Genomic DNA, 20,088 nt, shown 5'->3' with positions numbered 1-20,088 from the left:
AATTGAAACCACAGTATTGAAATAACATCAACTTGTAACTGCCCACGACATGCCCACCCCTGCTGTGCATTATAGATTTAAACAATAGCGCAGAAAGTGGACATAGGAAAAAACCAATAATTATTTGATTATTGTCTAACCTTGATTAAATGTAATCAAATTGGAAGATCTCAATTCTAATCATTGTTCAATTTTCAGAATTTCAGGCCTGTGGCCTTTAACAATAATAATACCAATCAACACAATGTTTTTGGAGTGACTTGGGAGTTCATAGGCATTGCATCATTATACATCTAATCATGCCTTGTGTCAAAGACATCTCCCTTGCTTCTACTATGTAATGGCAGCGTCAATTAATGCAGTCCAGCACTTCTTGCCTGATGCAGACCTCTGAACTGAGCACCTCTAACTGATGGTGAAGCCAATGTGTAATGTTGGTCGCTTAGAATTAAGTTGGGCTGCACATTAAATATTGATCGGTGTGTATGACAATTTTCAACCTGGGCATGATAGGAATGCAGTTAGTTCTAGTACACTAATCTAAAATAAACTTAGCAGTAATACAACAATTTGAGCAGGGTTTTGGTCCTACCCAAGGGCACTATAGTGGGCTTCATCCCAATGCCTCAGGTTGCAGAGCAACTTCAAATTGTTAACCTCTTCAACCTAAAACAAAGAGGAATGAAGCTACTTATATACTACAGTCCAAACCAAAAGTAAGTCGGCCTGGGAGTTTGAATTTCCTGCTTTGGCGCCAATGCAAACAAGAAGTCGGCCCAAAACATATATTATTTTATAGCATAGTGTTAATAAACACTCAGTTAATAAAAAAAACAATATTTATTTTCAAGGTAAATTGATTGTGAGTTGTTTGGTGAATGTTGACATTGGCTTTTGGGCCTTTTAGTTTTGCCTGTTGTTTTTAAGTGATTTGTAGAGCTCCCTAGGTCTGGCCATACACTTCATTAAGCAGGTCGTACACCTCCTTTTTGGATGCCTAGAGTCATGGATTGAGTTAATGGCTTTGGGTATTGCTCAAACTGATTCCTCAGTGCTAGGCGCCCCCCTTGCAAATTTTTGAGAGTGGTTATCAGCTGGTATTTATTTTCTAGTGAAGTCGCCCCTTCCAACTAGGCTGTCCAGGTTGCCCTTTCATGCCATGAGGGCTCATGATGGAAGCAAAGGGGTTTGGTTGCTTTTTTCAGACGTCCATGTTAAAGCTTGGTCTTGGTGTATATTTGCAGGTTTTTCAGACTGTAAGTATTCTCCCTTGGTGGATTTTGAATGATTTCTGAGGGTTTAATATCTGTTTTAATGGCTTGCAGCAGGAGTTTAACGCCTTGGGAGTTGATAAGATGATTTCAGACTTGCGAAAAATCCTTTTCTCTGCCTTGCCAGACAACATCAAACTAACTAGGCATAATTCAGTCCAACATAGCTGGGAATGCTTGGTTGTTGATGGAACTATTGACATTGAAGTTGTTGTTGGTCCACCACACCTGTCATGTTGCAAAAGCAGACCTGCAATCTGATATTCTCTGATTTTTAAGGTATTTAATAGCATTTTTTGGTTGTATGTTCAGTTCGGAATTATTTAGATTTCTTTGGACATCTATTTTGCCTTCAAAACAAACAGCAGATGGTTAAACACATAGTAAACAACTCATCGGACATTTGTAACAGCAAAGTATTACGTAATGCCAGAATAGTAAACTTGTGTCAGCAGAATATACTTTTTTCACATGCTCATTTGTTTGATTCTTGTTGGGTTTCGTTGTTAATAAATTTCAAAAAAAACTTATGGGGTGATATTTCAGTTGCTTGTCAACTTTTACATGCTGTCAGAGCTTCTAAAATCATACTATAGAAAGGAAAGTTAATGAAATGCTAAGATCGAGTACACATTTTCAAAAAAATAACTTCGTAACAAAGCACATGATATATTTGTTAAAAAAACCAACAAAGAGATTCTTAAACATAAGGAACCTGCATGTAGGAATTATTTCACTCTCTACATCACGTGTCCACAAAGACCATTCAAGTTGAACAGCTGTTATGGGATGCACTGCATAAGCTCGTCTAATAGTGTCCACACTAGCTTCAGAGAGCCCAATATATTTGATCTTTCCTTCTTCTACTAGTTTCTTGAGTTCCCCTACCTATAACAAAGTCCAGCAATTATCTTGCAAATTGTAAATGACTACCGAAAAAATGAGCAAATATAAAATATAAAATATTTGATTATCATATCAACTGTTGTAGTCAATAAATCAATAACCCCCAACAATAGCTAGTTTTATTGCTTAAAAATTTAACTGGACATACAATTATTAATTATACATAAACTATCAAAGGCATGGGAGGATATCATTTATACTAATGGAAGAAAATATGATTCAAAGATAGCTAACAACAAACATTAAATAATCACAAGCCTTCTATCATAAAAAAAAAATTTACAGAAGCCCTCCAACAATACAAAAGCTAAGGCATAGTTCAAAAATCAAAAAGAACTTGCTGGTTGAAATGTCAACTGAGAAACTCGATCTCAAACTCTGCATGCCAAAAAATGAAATGGACTGACAAGGAGAGTCTAATGATGACTAAGAATCCCAATAAATTTTAAAATAGTGTTAAAAAAACAAACCCGTCCGTAGCAATTAATATGTGTCTCCAAGGCGAGGTCCTATTATTGCCTTGACAACACAACCCAGTTCTTTTCGGACTCGAAGCCACTACAAGCTCCAATGGGTCTTTTGTGCTTTAATTTTGGTTCACAATGTGTCCCAACTGCCCTCTGATGAGTGTTTGTAAGCCCTATTGATAACAAATCTAGAAGTGTATTTTGGTTTATGAGGACCTTCAATGTTTCCTGTGTTTTGTGTATTTCATAATAGCCTCTAATTTGTCCTATTAGCCATCCATGGCAATCTAGTTTGTTTCAAACCTGTGTGGAAGGCCTCAAATCTTTTATTTTTGCTTGTCTTGTTGCCTAACCTCAAGCCCGTGCACTTTTTGTCTAATCACATGTTGACTTGCTATACTTGATCCCCATCACAAAGTGATTTTCTTTTTCATGCAAGTTGACCAGCAACCAATTTTGCAGCTTGTAAGCAAAAAATTTGGTAGTTGTGGTGTGTTTGTGTCATGTCCCCTTCTTGCATCTAGCTCAACGTGAGTTTTCCATTAGCCTACTCTAGGGTTCCTCTAGGTTAAGTGGATGTGGTTAGGGACACAGTGTCCTGAGGTGAACTCTTACAGTGATTTTCAGTGTCTCCGGCAAGTTTAGTATTTTTGGCATACTGTTAATTTTAGTAAGCGCTATTTTTAGCGCTTGGCCATTGTCTCAATTCCTTCCTCAGTTCAGTGCCATGGGTTTGAGTTGGATTTGGTGAGTTTTTATTGTTTTCAAAAGAGTTGTATTTTATTTCATTCACTAAGTCTTATTAAGTGATTTTTAAAATATCCCCCCTTGGCCTAGTAACACGATGTTGTTTTTAAAAGAGGGGCCATCTTGTCATCCTAAAGGGACACCTAAGTGAAGGAAATCTATTTAATTTTTATGAGTTTATATTACATGCCTAATGGGACATCTAGGGGTTATAAGAAGACAAAAGAAAATTAAAATGTTTTATTTGTGAAATCATAAAAAGTTTGAATTTCTATGGGGATTTCAAATTTTGATTTTGGAAGGAAAAGGTTTCAAACTGAAGGATGGCCTATATATACATGTTTTGAGCTCTCATTTTTATATGCTCGCTTTGAAAACTTACCAATATGGTGTTGGATTTCTTCCAAAGTTCACTTCTGCTGGTTGGAGGATGAAAACCCTCTACTGGTTAGCTGGTGTTGATGGTGAAAGACCTACCCTGGCTGGTTTTCTTCTGTTTGGTGTGATTTTAAAAGTGATTTAAGTTGTTTCCTAACTGCTGGTGTGAGTTTTCTGATTTCTGGAGGTATGCTTTTCTGAGTGGCTGATTTCATATTTTGCTCATATCTTCTGAAGGAAAGCATATTTGGTTCTGGGTATTGATTTATACGGTATACCTCTTTCCTAACCTGGACGATTCAGTTCGATAGGTTATTTGTAGCCATTGGTGAAAATTCGAATTTTCTAGAACAAATCATCCCTCAAAGAGGCCATACCAATCTACCCTAGGGTGTTTCAGACTGAGTCCAAAATCAGACATTTTGGAGGTCTGAAATCTGCACATTGTGGCATCATTATGTGAGAAATCTGATTTCAGTACTTATCTCTAAGCTGGAAACAGTTTGGTAGTCTTTGGAGACTTCGAGGAACTCATACTAATTGCCTGAGTTCATTTTATGCCTTGCCGTGGAGCTGGAAATATGTAATAACCCTATTGCTTATAGGCCAAAGGCCACTAATCATTACAAAGACACAAATGTCGACTCCCATGAGAGCAACATTTCTTCTTGACTGCAGAAAGCAGATTTAATGAAGATGATAATAGTAGTATGTTAAAAGACTTTAAACAATGATACGATAACACAGACAGTGTTGTTAAAGCAGCTATCATAATGTATGCAAGAATACACAAGGCAGCGACTCTTTAGAAGTTTCATTAAATATTAGAGAGCAGTGATAAACATAAAGACAACAATCATTATTTTTCTACAGATAGCAAGTTTCTTTCAAAATAAATGATGACTTCATTAAGATAGCAGTGGTGAGAAGAATGTTATTCCAAACAGCAATTAAAGTTATGTTAATATCAGCAGCAACTATGTTTACAATCGCGCAAATTTGAGTTCCTCATGTATGCAGATCATGAGATTGTTGATACTAATTAGAGACTGCATGCAATCACTATATTAATAAGTGGCAAGTGGCAATCATGATGAGATATGAAAAATTCACCAATGACTACACATACATCAGCAATTATACTGAAGTTCAGAATAGATTATTTAGGAGATATTAAAGACAAACTGTTGATATATATATATATACACGTTGAGTATTTGTTTATCAGTGACCTGATTAAGAGATTTGTTTGATTAAGACGACATCAATTATATTTAGTAGAGAAGCAGTGATTAAGAAAGAATGTGATCTTAATTAAAAGTTTGCTAATAATAAACAAAAGGCAGCTAACTTCTATGGAGGAGATGTGACTATTCATAAAGGAGGACTATATTCTATGTTCAAGAACACTAACTAAAAGAAGTAGCAATTCAGAAAGTGAAAGGACGTGATCAATATGCTGATCAATTTTCATCCCCAAATGGTGCGATTCATAAAGAAAATAAGACAATTATGTTAAAGAAAGTTCTTCCATAAGGTTCAGTTTTGAAGTTGATTATGATCAAGAGACGTGTTCTAAGGAATACATCCTTTTGTCAAAGGACATAAGGAAAGGTATAAGAATAAGATCGTTGAGGAATGGAAAGGTGGAGAAGGAAACATATTTGATTGTCGTTTCCCAGTGAGGATCACTCTAGTAGAGCAAAATTTTACAAAGTGGAAGCATATGTTTCAAATACATAAATCAGGAAAGGCTTCAGAACAGAACTGCATGATTATAAGGATATCAATCAGGAAAAGCATTCAAGTTTCAAGGCCTATAAATCTATCTTGCATAGGAAGACTTATCACAATTCCATGCATAGTTTAAGATTCATAAATCAGGAACAGCAATATCTCCAAGGTTGCATGGGTACTCGTACCCAGCCCCTGGGTACTCGTACCGGAGACTCGGACGCGTATCCTGCACCGGAAACTTGGTTGGAAACGTCTCCATAGAGAGGAGACTTCCCACTAACATATACGCCCATCTCCCACCGTCTCCAAACCAAACAAAAAAAAAGGAAACCTTAAAATGTTAAAAAACAAACAAACACAGGCAACAAAATAATCAAAATGTAGTACAAACGGAAGAAAAACAATGCTCAAAAGTCAAAACAAATGCAGGTCACAAGGATTTCTTAAAACGTTGCAACAACCATTACTAAATTATTATATTATATTTAATGTCATTATATTTTCAGAATTTCTATAAATTATTAAATTATATTTAAAAGAAATTGGGGTCTCCATGTACCCACATCTCCTATTTTGAAAAAATAGCCATACCAGTACCAGCACCAGTCTCCAAAGTCTCCAAGTACCCCCATACCCGTGCAACCTTGAATATCTCATATAAGCAGATTTATATCCAAGTTTATACATGGTTTTAAGGACATTATTCAGGAGAAGCAATCAGACATCATCTTCTTGTGCATACAAATCAGACTTTATATCAGAAATCCAAGAGAGTTGTAATCGTCCATAGTTATCTAATATTTTAATTATCCATTTTTTTCATTTGTTAAATAAATTACAATTTTAGTGAATATATTTAATTGTTTCTACAAGGGACATTACAAAATATTTCAGATCAATCCTCTCTTGTCTTTGAAGGCTATTTTGAGGTCTAATTATGTTTATAGCAGATTTACAATGATTTGTAAGTGTATGTTGAAGTTTGAATGAAGGCTTGTTTTCAATCAGCAATTTATCTTCTATGTATTGTTGCAAAAAATCTATGTTTATGCTCTTATACATTGATTTGCAAAACTGAAAGGAAAAACATCAGCAAACCTCTTAATTGGCAAGAAAACACTTGTAAGTAAACCATTTTCAAAAAAGAAATCAGGGGTTTAGACATTATAGTTTACCCATAAGCAAGTAATCACCCATAGGTGGCTACATGTCATCCATGAGATGAAATAGTTAAAACTTTCCTAGCCACATCTTCTCCTCTCAATTTAATCCCTAGTCATCCAATCTTACCCAAAATTTTTAAGCCATCAAATCGTATTCCCCATTAATAGTTTGGACCCACAATCAAAGAGTGCCAAGATATTTCAAGTCCATCAAGACAAAGGTGTCATTTTTCCATTATTAGTATATTGGAATGTATTAGTATTAGAAGTTATTAGATAAGATAGTTGTAGTTGTCAAAAATATTTAATGAGCTTGGTTTACTATCGTTTAACGAGGTCGATATACATATTGTTGTACAATTGGTGAATTTCTATACCTCTATAATATTGCGCTCTCTCCTTTAGACACCAAGCCATTTTCTCTTTTCTCATTTCTTTGCTTATGATTATAGCCACTTAGAATCACTCTCCTCTCCTTTCTCCCTTTAATCTTCTTGGCTCCTAGACTCAATAAAACCTCCCCCACCTTTCATTTTGCTTGGTCTCCTAACAATCTCACAATTCTCTTCTCTTGTCTTATTCTCTTCCTAAAGAAAGATCATAAAGTTTGATTTAAAGCGTTGAAGAAAAAAACATAGTCAAATCCAAAAACTACACATAGTCACACCCTTGTTGAACATTCTAGTAAAACATGGGATTGATCTCAAGATGTGGGAACTTGCAAATTTGATCAAACCTCAAAAAAAGAGTTGGATCCCTCCCTAACCTAGATGTAGCAATGTTGGTACAATTCAACATAGGATAAATCCATAACCTACTCATATTCTACTGATTCTCCATGGTAAAGGATAAGAAGGAATGCATAAATGGGAAAGGATGGTGTGCACCTAGATTAAATAAAATTCTTCTTGCCCACAACACCATAAATTTCAGGATAAACTTGGTGTAGTTAGTAGATTGACCATAAAGGGAGGATTTTAAAGTAATATTGTAATATTTAGCTTATAATGGTCAATTAAGTCTTCAAGATAAACCTAGTGTGGTTAGTAGATTGACCATTAAGGGATGGTATTAAAGTAATATTGTAATATTTAGTTTATGATGAACAATTATGTCTTTAAGATAAAATTTAGGAATATTTTTTTTATTCTTTTAGGAAGATCTTATCCTATTGCTTTATTAGTTGTCGATCTTATCCTTTATAGATAAATCATTTGTATCTCTTATTTAAAGAAACTTTTGCTCTTTAGTTTAATATTGAATATCTTGATAATCATTTTGTGTTCTATTTTTCATGATAATTGTCATGTCCCCAGTTCTGAGACCAAACATGGTGTGGTCCAAATAGGGCCTCCTAGTAGGGGACATTACAATAGTTGATACAAATTGTACTCTTTTTGTATTCAAACCCAATACATAACATTTCCCCTTCTTATGTTGTCTAACTTTTATTTTGTATGATATTTATCTTTGTTTAAGGAATTTAAGTGTTTTTAACTTTGTTGATTCTTTACTAAGTTAACAAATCCAATTCAAAATTAAATCTTCTGAGTTTTGGGAGTCACAAGTTTTTGAACTATGAGCTAGAGCAATAGAATATTATAAAATAACAGTATTAGTCAAACAGTATCTGAGCCTTGATGCCTTCGCACATGTATTGATGCCCAAATATTATATCTCAGCTATAAATAAACACAAATTCTAGCTGCACTGTACAGCTCTTGAATCTAATATATGCATTTCCATTTACATTCTAAAGTATCGCTAAAGTACAGAAACAAATCCTGTTGCATGAAGACCAGAGAAGTGTAGCTTGAACTCAAATAATCCAACAAACTCACACATGTATTAATGCCCAAATATTAAATATCAGCTACAAATAACAAGAATTTTAACTGCAATGGACAGCTCTACAATCCAATATGTGAATCTGCAATAGACATGCTGAAGTACAGCTGAAGTAGAGAAGCAGTTCCTGTTTCATGAAGACCAGAGAAGTGCAGCTTGAACTCAAATAATCTAACAAACTGCTTTTCCAAGCATCTATGTGCTGCTCTACAGACAGAGGAGAATACAAAGAACCAAATTGTCCGGTTTACCAGCTCAATTGGTGATGATGATGGTATACTCCTTGATTATGCCATCCACCAAGGTTCAAATTCCCCAATGGTCCAATTGGACCAGCTTCAACCCCTAGGTAATTTTTATGGACTTGGTCCCTGTTGATGTGTTTCATATGCACATGCGAACACAGAATAAAATACCAAGGTATCTTATCCTCTCTTGATCAAAATCTTTCCAAATGCTATACTATGTGATCAACTGGAAGACTCCAAGGGTCCTAATGTCGGGTCACGACATGTGGATAAGCTCAATGGTTGATGTGATTGCTGGTAATCCAAGGGGACTTACGTTGAATAATTGAATGCTTGAATTACTGGAAATTAGATTCTAACTACATGCTTGGAGAATAAAAAAAGGGCAAAAGAGGTGGGTTTAGGGAGACTACTCTACTCCTAAGAATGCAAGAGACAATGGACAACCTTTGGTGATACTCCACTAAGCCTTGCTTTGACATGCGAAGCAACAACTCCACAAAGCTTAGTGCAATCTTCTAAAGAAATTAGATGATTTTCAAATCATTATCAAGCATAGACACCATTAATTGAATGCATATCAATGATTGAATAACACTTGAACTTAAGCTCTTAAGCTCATTCAAGTATTCCAGCTGACCACACAAGGTGAATTTGCAATCAACAAATTGCTAGTGGTATGGATTAAGAGTTTCATCATGAAACCTGCACAACGCTCTATCATTCAACTAATTATCATGAAAGCAAATGAATTGAGAAGTAGAGACCATGCAACTTGTTGAAATAACACATAAATTCACCACAACTTCAATGAAATCATATGTTCTTTACAACAAGATCTTGGCAACAATCTTTGCCTTCTCCTAATAAAACTTCTATTCTAATTGCTAACTAGCTATTATCTATTGATCAACTACTCACTATTTCTAAACTATCAACCTTTACAAATGAGAGAGAGAGGCCTTTTATAGTGCTCCCTTTACAAATAAATGGCCCAGATTGATTCACAATCAATGGCCAAGATTACATGATAGAAACACCATTTAAGGTTTGTTGGAACAACTCCTAGCCAATGAGAAAATTACAATATTTGGACACGTCTTTATTTGACCAATAGATAGTGAGGGTAGGTACATTGGAGTTTGTGTCCCCATGGATGAGCTTGGTTCGTTGAATCCAGATATACTGATGTAGAACCCTCTTATTGGTGGAGTGGTGACTAGGATGACACCTTAGTTTGCTTGTCGACTTAATAGATTATTATGAAGGAATGTTGAGCAATATCTCTTGATACTCAACATCTCAAGCTCGCTCAATGTGGTGATGATGGGAAGCATCATCATGATTAAGTCAATCCTCCATCTTTGCTTGCTTATCTTACCTTGAGATAGTTGTATGCCCTCTCCTTTATACTTCAAGGGTTTGACCTCTTCATGTCCTCATGATGCAATGAGAGTTCTTGAATACCTCAAAATCCTTCTTGTTAAGTCACCTTCCTTGATACCCTTGTGCTTGCTGATGAAATATTTCCTCTTGAAGACATCTATTTCCATGTTTAACTTTGAAGTTGTGAGAATTGTTGATACACTTTATAACATAGACTTTCAAGTGGTAGAATTCTAATCTTCCTTGTATCTTGGACCTTGACCTTGATGTAGAAATTTCCTCCTTGGAGTACTGTGCTGATCTTCCTACAATCTATCCCTCTTTGATTTCCTCCTTTGCTGCCTGCAAAACAAACAAGTGGGCATCAAACACACATAACATATACTTAATTCCATCCATCTTTTAATCCTTAGAGCTCTGATTTTGTCTGAATTGTGTTTGCTACAAGTCTGATTTGAAAACCCTCAACTTGATCTTAAGCACCCTAATTTAAGGATCACCTCTTTTGATCAATGGAATGATGAAAGAATTTGCTGACCTTGCTGATGAAATCCGCCTCCTTCCTGATGAAATTCGTTGTTCTGCTATTTAGAAGAAGAATTCGTTTTTGTATTTGCGATTAAATGACTGATTTGACTTAGCATTTATATGCCCTTGAAGGAAAAGATGTGTCTTTTGGGTTATAGGCCGACTTCTAAAGGCTTAAATAAAATTAATATCATTTCCCTAAGTGGCCAACTTGTTTGGCATTTAGACATTTTCTTTTTAAATCCAAATTTTGGCGCCAAAACGTGTTTTTCGTGCTTCTGGGCGTGGTTATTGGAAGTTCGCTCCCTTCCATTGGCAAAGGAAGCAAGTTCGCTCCCTTCCATCGGAAAAGGAATATCCAGCTTGCTCTTAGCAACTTTTTCATCAATTTGTCCCTTTTCATCAATTCATGCCTTACGGTTTTGTTCTCCATGCGTGTAAATTCATCAAATTGTCTTCAAAGAATGCCTTGGAAGCCATGTCACTCCTTTTCATTGGCAAAGGAAGTAGGTTCGCTCCCTTCCATTGGCAAAGGAAGCAAATTTGCTGTAATGAGAGAGCAAGGGAAATGACTTAAACTTCAAACTTTCCAGCATCATTCCATCATGTCTTCATCAATTTGTTCCTTCATTGTTCAAGTTCACCAAATTACCCTCAAGCATGCAAAGGAAGTCACTTTGCTCCGTTCCATTGGCAAAGGAAGTCACTTTGCTCTGTTCCATTGGCAAAGGAAGTAGGTTCGCTCCCTTCCATTGGCAAAGGAAGCAAGTTTGCTCCAATGAGGGAGCAATGGAAGTGTAGCCTTTCCTGCCTGGGAGCAAAGGAAGTTTTCATATACTTAACCAAATTTTGCCCTATGCGACCTGCCTTTTGACAAAGTACAATCAACCCTCTTGGATGACAAGAAAATCTTGCATACTTAGTGAACTTCAATCTAAGGGATTCATCCATCAAAATTCCCTCTAATCTTGTTTGAATTGACCTTACTTGACACCTCATCTCACATCGCCTCACTTCACATCTCCCATGAAGGGCAAAGGAAGGCAGTCAATGCCAAGGAAGGGCAAAGGAAGTGACTGTTAATGCCATGGAAGAGCAAAGGAAGTCACTGTCAGTGCCTTAGTCATTCATTTCATTCCTCACCTTGCAAGCAAAAGATGAGTGATCCATTCCAAAAGCCTCGACAACTGATTGACTTCATTTGAAAGAGAGAGACTTAACCTGATTTCCTCCTGGTCACTTTAAAAACTACACCTCATACAAATGAAAGGTTAATAGCAAAAGACTCCACCACAATCCTAGAAAGCGAGAAAAAAAGTAGGGGTCCCCATTTGCAATGGGACGATGTGTGAAAACATCACAACAGTCCCCTACTCATGGCAACTTAGCAAAAGATGACTTCTGGTTGAAATGCTCCATGGTGTTGCCGTCTGCTATGTAAGAGCAGAGATGCTGATCTCAACATCTAGTTTAAAAGTTGGCTCATTTCTAAAAATCAAGTAACTTTGAAGTTTGAACTTCAGTACAACTCAGTGATTCCAATTAACAGAGCAAATTTTTCAGTTAGTTTAAGCCTTAAGGAATATAAGCATGGTATCTCATGTTTAACTGCTTCCAGAATTGAGGCCATTTAAATTTGTATAATTTCCATTAAGTATATCACAGTTAATTGCTTTTAAAATATATATCAGATTTCATTTGATTACTTCAAATGCAATCACAATTTATACATTTATAAGACAGCACATAATATATAGGTATCCTGAAAATTTCCAGCCATTTGTCATCAAGTTATTATAGAAATATTTGGCTTGAAGAGTTCAAAATTAAATTAAGGTCATTTCTCATTTGACTGAATTTTTGAAGACTATCTAATACTGACTGGAACCAAAGGTCCATAGATTTGTCCTGTGCTAAGCCTGTGGTGAGAACAATTCATGATATGGCAATGTTGCACGTGTGTGTCTGTGTGTCTGTGTGTCTGTCTATGTATATGCACACACATGTGTGTTCGCGTGCATGTATGTGTGTGTGTGTGTTATATAAGATCTTTATGTTCTAGCTTCCACTAACATACATCTGTTCAATGAACTATTTTGTGAATCTCATCTTGCCATGTTAAAGTGTCACTCGGAAAGACATATATAATGGAAGTGAAATTCTACTAATCCTTAAGTGTTTTTGTGTCATCATTCATGCTTGTCATAGTTCAGATTAGCGGCAAAATCTCCAGTAGTTGGCATCTACTCTCTTTCAAGCAATTTGCAATGACAATAAAACAGGATTCAAAATAGTAAAATAATTAAGAAACAATATTTCTCATTGGAACATATTCATGCACATTATGTAGTCATGAAAACAGCAAACAGAACATTGTACAAACAAACTTGAGTACATTTAAGAACCATGTATGACACATTAAAAACTTAAAAATTTGAGTACATTTAAGAACTATGTATGACACATTAAAAACTTACAGTTTCTTCTATTGGAACTGTAGTGTCCACCCGATGCTGGTAATAAAGATCAATATATTCTACATCAAGACGCTTAAGACTGTCCTCACAAGCTTTTCGGACATAGTCTGGTGAACCTTTAACTTTTATAACACCATCTATAAAGACATTGCCAAACTTTGTAGCAAGTTGAACTTTCTCCCGAGGCAATCTTTTCAGGGCCTGTTAAAGAGAAGAAAAAACAGTTAAATCACCATTTAAAAAAAGGATCATTACTATCTTTAACATTATTTCACTGTACTTCTGCGCAATGACAAGTAGTATGGTTCCCCTGATATGAATCATGTGCACTGCATCACAAGCCCTTCTGTACTCAGGCCCTTTACACTGTTTTATTCCCTCCCTACTTCACTAATTTTCTTGCAGATTGTTTTGGCCCAACCCCAAGAAGTCACGTATGCCTAATTACAGTCATATAGCCCTGGAAATAGTAAGGCCTGATTACCAACCATTCAGTTTTGACTAATTTCCTTGCAGCTTGTTTTGGCTTGACCCAAGAAGTTACATATGCCTAATTATATACATACAAGTTTGGACATGGTTAGACCTTGTGCCTAACCATTTCATTCATACCAAGGGAAAATGATGAAGTTCAGGCTGCCCCCAGATGAACCCAAGGAGAACCTGGGTAAAAATGAGAAATTTAAACTTAAAAACAAACATAACTAAATCAAAATGTGTTTTTTTCACTTTGAAAATTTTGGAACTTGGTTAAAAGCAACAAAATTATGAAAAATGGCATGTGCCATGAAGGTTCATGTGGCCTTGACAACTTCAATTCTATGTTACCTGAAACAGCCAAAAACCTAGGCATACCCATGCACAATTGTTTAGAATCAAAATCAAGTTCAATTCACCTATGGATCTGTCTAGGACACAGTTTTTTGTGCAGGAATCTGTTTGGAATTGTTCATGAGCATACCCAAGCAGTTCCAACAGTGAGCAACAGTTTCAATGCATTTTGTTTGACTTTTGACCATCAAATTTTGTTAGTTTTTACTTTCAGATTAATAATGAGAAACAGAAAGTAGATTTATAACTAGAATTGAATTAATTTCTGTTAAGTTATTCAACTTAGTGAATGACAGAGAGCAATCAAAATAGATGTAAAATGAGACAAGACAATATTACCCTGGGAAAACCTCTTATAAGGAAAAACCCAGCAAGAATAGATCCTCAGATCTGATTATGAATTAGACAATATTCTGATTACAACACTTATATCTTTAGGAGGTCTGATATGGCCACACTTTAGGGCTGATATAGATGGTAGATCAGTATCAGGTCTGCACCTCAGATCTGCACTCTTGTCTCCATCAGACAGCAACCTGATCTCCACTTTTGATGCCTAACTCTTGACAGCAGTTCGCCCCTTTTACTGGAGATGATCACACCTAACGTTTTACCCCTTGACAGCAGATGTGAATCGCTTTATGCACACCAGATGACTGACTAAGTTAGCTATACTTCAGAGCAGATTCGCATATGAGAGAGTAGATATCTTGAAAGATCCCTGATGGATCTCTTTTACCAATCTGCTGTAATTTTTATTTATTTAAATTGATTTTTCCTGCTTATTAATATTTTCTTTCAGAAATAGACAGAAGTTGCAGAAGGGTTGAATTCTTTTTGTATTTTGATGATTTTTCAACAAGTATTTGATGATTTTTCAACAAGTAAATAATGAAGTACAAGTACATGAACAAAGTACTGAAAATGAAGTTCATATACAGCCAAAACAAATTTGATTCAAGGCAGATTTCTGAATATAAAATCAAATATTTGACCAGATGAAGATTTCCAATAATTTCAGGAAGATTACAATCAGGAATAATTCCAACCTGGATGCTGAAAGAGTAACATAACTAGGAATGAAGTTGTGGCAAGATTCCAGCCCTCCAAGTGCTGCACGTGGGAAAGAAGGTGGCTGCCAGGTACAGCCGTACGGCTGCCAAGTACACCCAACTAGTTAGAAACCCCAAACCCCACGCTGAACTCTGTCAGAATTGCTGAACCTCCAGAAAGAATGCCGTACAATCTCCAAGATGCTAATAGCTGCAAACAAATCCAAACCACTGTATTGGGGGCTACGTCCCAAACAGGCAAGGCATTGGGGTTGGCGTCCCAGATGCTGAAAAGCTCTTCCAGAGCCAAATCTCAAATCCAAGATGTAAAATGTGTAAAAGATAATCATAGAATGAAGCTCCTATCCCCTTATAACCCCTCTCAATTGCAAATCGAACCCTAATTGTCTCCAAGTGGCGTGGTCTAGTGGAAATGTTATAATTTCTTATTTTAAAGTGGTCATGTTACTAGAAAATGACCTTTTTCCCCATAGACAGAAATCCGCTCACTGAATTGCCCTGAGACCAAAGAGAAAGATTTAAAGAATTTCAAGATCTTTCCAACGAGCTATCACACAATAGGATGTGCATCCAGATGAGACCAAAAATCCCCTTATTACTCCAAAATGGCTAACAACTTAGCCTTATTTAATTATTAAACGCTAACTTAGGAAATATTAAAAATATAACCCAAATAGCCACAAAATGCCCAACTGACATTACAAACCCTAAAATCATCTTGTCACCTGTCTGTGACTGAAGTCGGAAATCAAGGATTCACTGGTAGTCTCATCCCTAAAATCTAGGGATGTTCCTAAAATTTAGGAAACAAGCCCAATCTCTTTGAAACTGAAACCATCTAAAAGGTCATGAATAACCTCACGACTGGCAACTGTCACGACCTCCTAAAATTTAGGGATACCCCCTAAAATCTAGGAACTGCTCCAAACTGGCTCCAAACTGCCTGTAAAGCCAAAATCCAATCACTATATGCACTGAATGAGTCCCAATCAACCTCTGCTAGCCTACGAGACTCCAATTATAGGCCAACTCCTCCGTCTCCGATGTCCACTCTAGAAAGGGGACATGACATATCTTATGTTATAAATGAGGTCAAGTTGTTCTTTATTTATGTGAGGCAAGGGACCTATTTAAGGTCAGCTTGACATCAATTCTTTTATTCCTTTTTCTTTTGTGCGAATTGTCTTTTGTAATATAGGGTCGGCCCTATTAGAGAGTGGTGTGTGAGAAGGGGCCAGCCCTAAAGGATACACGTTATCCTTAGAAGAGATAAAGGGGCCCAGCCCTTAAGGGCGGATTCCAATGTTGCCTTAGGCAATTGGAATCTGCTCTTCACCCTAATTAAAACTAACAAATTTAACCCTAAACGCTAAACCAACAGTCATTTTCACTTGCATTTTCTTTGATGAGTAACATGAAAAAAAAATTGCATTTTGTTTCACAAGTAGGTAGTGCCAATGTAAGATCCACAGTTACCAAAGTAAGCAGCACCATGAATTTCCTATAATTCTGCAGCCATTTTCACTTTTTGAGGCATCAGATTGCTAGCTTACTTTTAATACAATTGGTGGTGGGGCTGCTTGCAGTTCTTCTAACCTTCCTCCATCATCTAAAGTTGATGATGACTATGAAGTTGGTCTTGATGAAAACCTATATGACACTGATTATTGATCGTATTATTTTAATATTGAAGAATGATCACAACATTCAAATTCTACAAATTGATATACTGTTTGTATATATTTTCAGATTGTGATATTTATGGTAATTTTGTTAAGCATCTGCATGATATGTGGTATTCTGAACTTAATTTCTGTTTTAAGGCTGCAAATATGTAGATATTTATGATTTTTATTTGTTTTTTGTACAGACGTACCCAAAACACGACTAGACACAACCAGCCAGCCAAAAGTTCATCATACCAGCAAACCTTATCTATACCTGATTCAAATTCCAATTCAGCAACTTAGCTTTAACTTGGTCTTGATGACTTAGGCTCCACCCTTGGGCCCTCACTTTGACTTTAAAAGGAAAAGAAAAAAATTGTTTTGGTTTGCACTGAATTGAAAAGTAGCATGTTTTTAGTTTTTTTCCAATTAAATCCAAGTAAATGAATCCATTTATACTTTTAGTTTTGGTTTGCCGAATCAATCCCAATTACGTATAATGCTACTATGGCATATGCAAATTTGATTTATCTTAACATTTATGTTTTGCCAATTAACAAACCATTATCAATTATTAGCTGTGTTCTCCACTCTGTAATCAATTTTGTACATTCTGTGAAAGCTTTAGTTATTTTTATATAACTTTATCATATAATTGTCGAAAGAGTACAGCTAAACCCAGTAAAAAAAATCCCGAACCCAAACCAGCAACATAGTAGAAAGTATTTATGGAAAATAAAGGAAATGAGGGATGCTTCTCTATATCCTTTAATAAAGGTAAAACTAGATGGGAAATGGAACAAACTTAACATGCCTCTAACTGTACAGCCTATGCTCTAAATTCAAAGCAATACAATGAAAATTTCACCGAGAAGAGGCTTCAACATGCAGATAGCAAGGTACTGAAAGGATTTTGGACTACAGTAAGGAAGATTTACAACAAAGGAGAGGTTGGTTCCATTATAAGTACATAGTTGACAAGATAAGTTTTCTACCATGGAAGCCTTGTATTCTGCATGCAAAGAAAGACCCTATACAATGGTGGTGGAACCATGGTGGTGAAGCACCAGAGTTGCAATCATTTGCAATGTAATTACTTTCACAAGTAGCATGTAATTACTTTCACAAGTCACATGTTTTTCATCATGTGAGAAATTGGAATTCTTGTGCTTTCATTTGTTCTCTATAGAGAAACCAACATGAGTCAAAGAAGGAAGAGGACATGGGATACATTCATCGTATGCATCAATCAATCACCATCCTATCTACTGCATTAATCACTGTCCCCATCTCCTGATAAATCATAAGACTGCTACTAAAAATGAATCATGTTTTCTTTGTCAACATTATCATAAAAAAAAACAGCCTCAATTGTAGAGCTGATATTAATCCAGTCCAAGAAATGACATTATAACAAGACAAGAGTTCCTACATCTGTGTACTTTAATTTATAAAAGATGGTTCATGTATAATTCAAAAGATCACACTACATGTATTGATAGAATGCAACTTGTGCAGAGTGTTATAAGCTTCACAACAACGTCAATTGAAAGTCACTAGTTGCAATTTGTCATTATATTACAATAGAATTGGAATAAGTATATACCTTACCAACCAAGACCTCATTTGTGAAAGGTCCATACATGTCTGCAGTATCGAAGAAAGTGATGCCTTTGTTAAAAGCATGCTCAATTAAAGCAATACCATCTTCCTCAGCAGTGGGTTCACCATAAAAGGCTGACAGCCCCATACATCCCAAACCAAGTTGAGAAACCTGTTAGCATTGTACAATTCAGCATTAATATTAAAGAATAGGATGTGTGACAGAAACATACCCCTAATAAAAATTGTTTAATAATACAAAATATAAATACCCAGGAAGAGTTAGATAGTTCAAATTCTTATAATCCAGATAGCTGTTGACACTTAAATCATTTAGTTCACATTTGAGATTGATTTGGTTGAACGTGAGGAAGTTTCACAATGGGAAAACTTTAGTTAAAATTATCGGACAGAAATAGGTGTGTTTTATTATAGCTTTATATTTCCAAATTAAACACAAGAACGACAGCAAACATCAAATGCTCAAATTCCAAGAGATCAAAGTTGGGCAACAGCAATGGTTATTACAAGAGTTTAGTTTATAGATTGCTCATTCATGGTGTCGGTGATCAACACTCAGCAAAATTTATCAACACAAATTCCATGTCAAGTAGTTTAACATTTATTTTTTAATTTACTTATTCTTGAAAATAACATTTTTGAAGGAATCCTTCTAAACAGGATAATATAAAAAAAAAAAATTATAAAAATGGCTAAACTTTCTCACAGATTATGTTTATGCTTACATAAAAAAACAAAGAGGATATTGTAACTGATACATTGAAGATCAATAGAAAAGAGATGAAAATTAAATTAATAGTTTATGGTGAGTCTCCCTTTTAACATACTCCATATAGATTGTAAGAACCTTAAAAGGTCCTCAACTGAGCCAACTGACGTTTAACTGAACCTGTTGTGTTTCAAGTGTGTTCTTTGCAAATTTGTAACAGCAAATATAATTTTGACAAACTTAAGCACAAAAAAGCAACTATGGGTATTTGCTGGAAATTAATTTATAACTCAACAATACTAATCAAACCCTTATTACATCTGTTCATCATTTATTAATGCTCAATACATAAACAAACAAAGCTAGAGAAGAACTGATAAATACCAGGACATTCTGTTAAAACCCTTATTTCCTTATTGCTGGTCATACACAGTTTTTATGACAGCAAGCTATAATTTATTCCCAATTGACCCGCATCACTTGCATGTTAGCCCGATGGAGAGAGATAGGCAAGGTGTCCCTTCTGCTGTTCTTTTATATTTTTTTGGTTCCTCCAATATGAAAATCGTAGCCCTTCTGGTGTTTGGCGCTACTTTCCAGGCAGCCGTACAGCCACTGATAAAAAATCCCTCATGGATGCCTTTGTTTCCCTCTTGTTGCTGCAGCCTAATACTGGAGAAAAGGCGGTGCCTCTCTGATTACTAAGCACAAATTTGGCTCCTGAATGAAACCAACTAGAAGAGCAAGATCAGCTGATATTTCACAACCTCTGATGCTATTGCACAAGAATCCCACGTTTTCCTGTACCAATACCTCTGATCACTGCAGAAGAATTTTCTGTTGAAACCCTAGGCCAAAACTCCTCTCAGAGCTCCAAAGCAAATTATCCAAAACTTAGCATAATGAAAGAAGACCTAAAATCTTCTTTAATCATCTACATTTAGGGTTGGTGCAATTCCCAAGAAAGGTGCGATTTGGCCTTTAATAATGTTTTAACTTTTATTATTTATTTTTGACTATTGAAGTGTC

At 35.8% G+C, this 20,088-nt stretch overlaps 1 protein-coding gene across 1 annotated transcript in view; it reads right to left on the bottom strand.

The window, feature by feature from the left end:
• Positions 1 to 1,892: 1,892 nt before the first annotated feature.
• LOC131855784 (probable aldo-keto reductase 1) overlaps positions 1,893 to 20,088 on the bottom strand; it is a 38,040-nt gene continuing 19,844 nt past the window's right edge. Inside the window, exons 2-4 of the mRNA XM_059221683.1 lie at positions 18,334 to 18,501; positions 13,157 to 13,357; positions 1,893 to 2,159 (exon numbers count right to left, since the gene is read on the bottom strand). Coding sequence (XP_059077666.1) covers positions 1,908 to 2,159; positions 13,157 to 13,357; positions 18,334 to 18,501 — 621 coding nt within the window. The 3' untranslated portion in view covers positions 1,893 to 1,907. The remainder of the gene's footprint in view (positions 2,160 to 13,156; positions 13,358 to 18,333; positions 18,502 to 20,088) is intronic.

The sequence above is a fragment of the Cryptomeria japonica genome, chromosome 5 (assembly GCF_030272615.1).
Source record: "Cryptomeria japonica chromosome 5, Sugi_1.0, whole genome shotgun sequence".
Lineage (NCBI taxonomy): Eukaryota > Viridiplantae > Streptophyta > Pinopsida > Cupressales > Cupressaceae > Cryptomeria > Cryptomeria japonica.
This window is presented reverse-complemented; position numbering and strand designations above follow the sequence as displayed.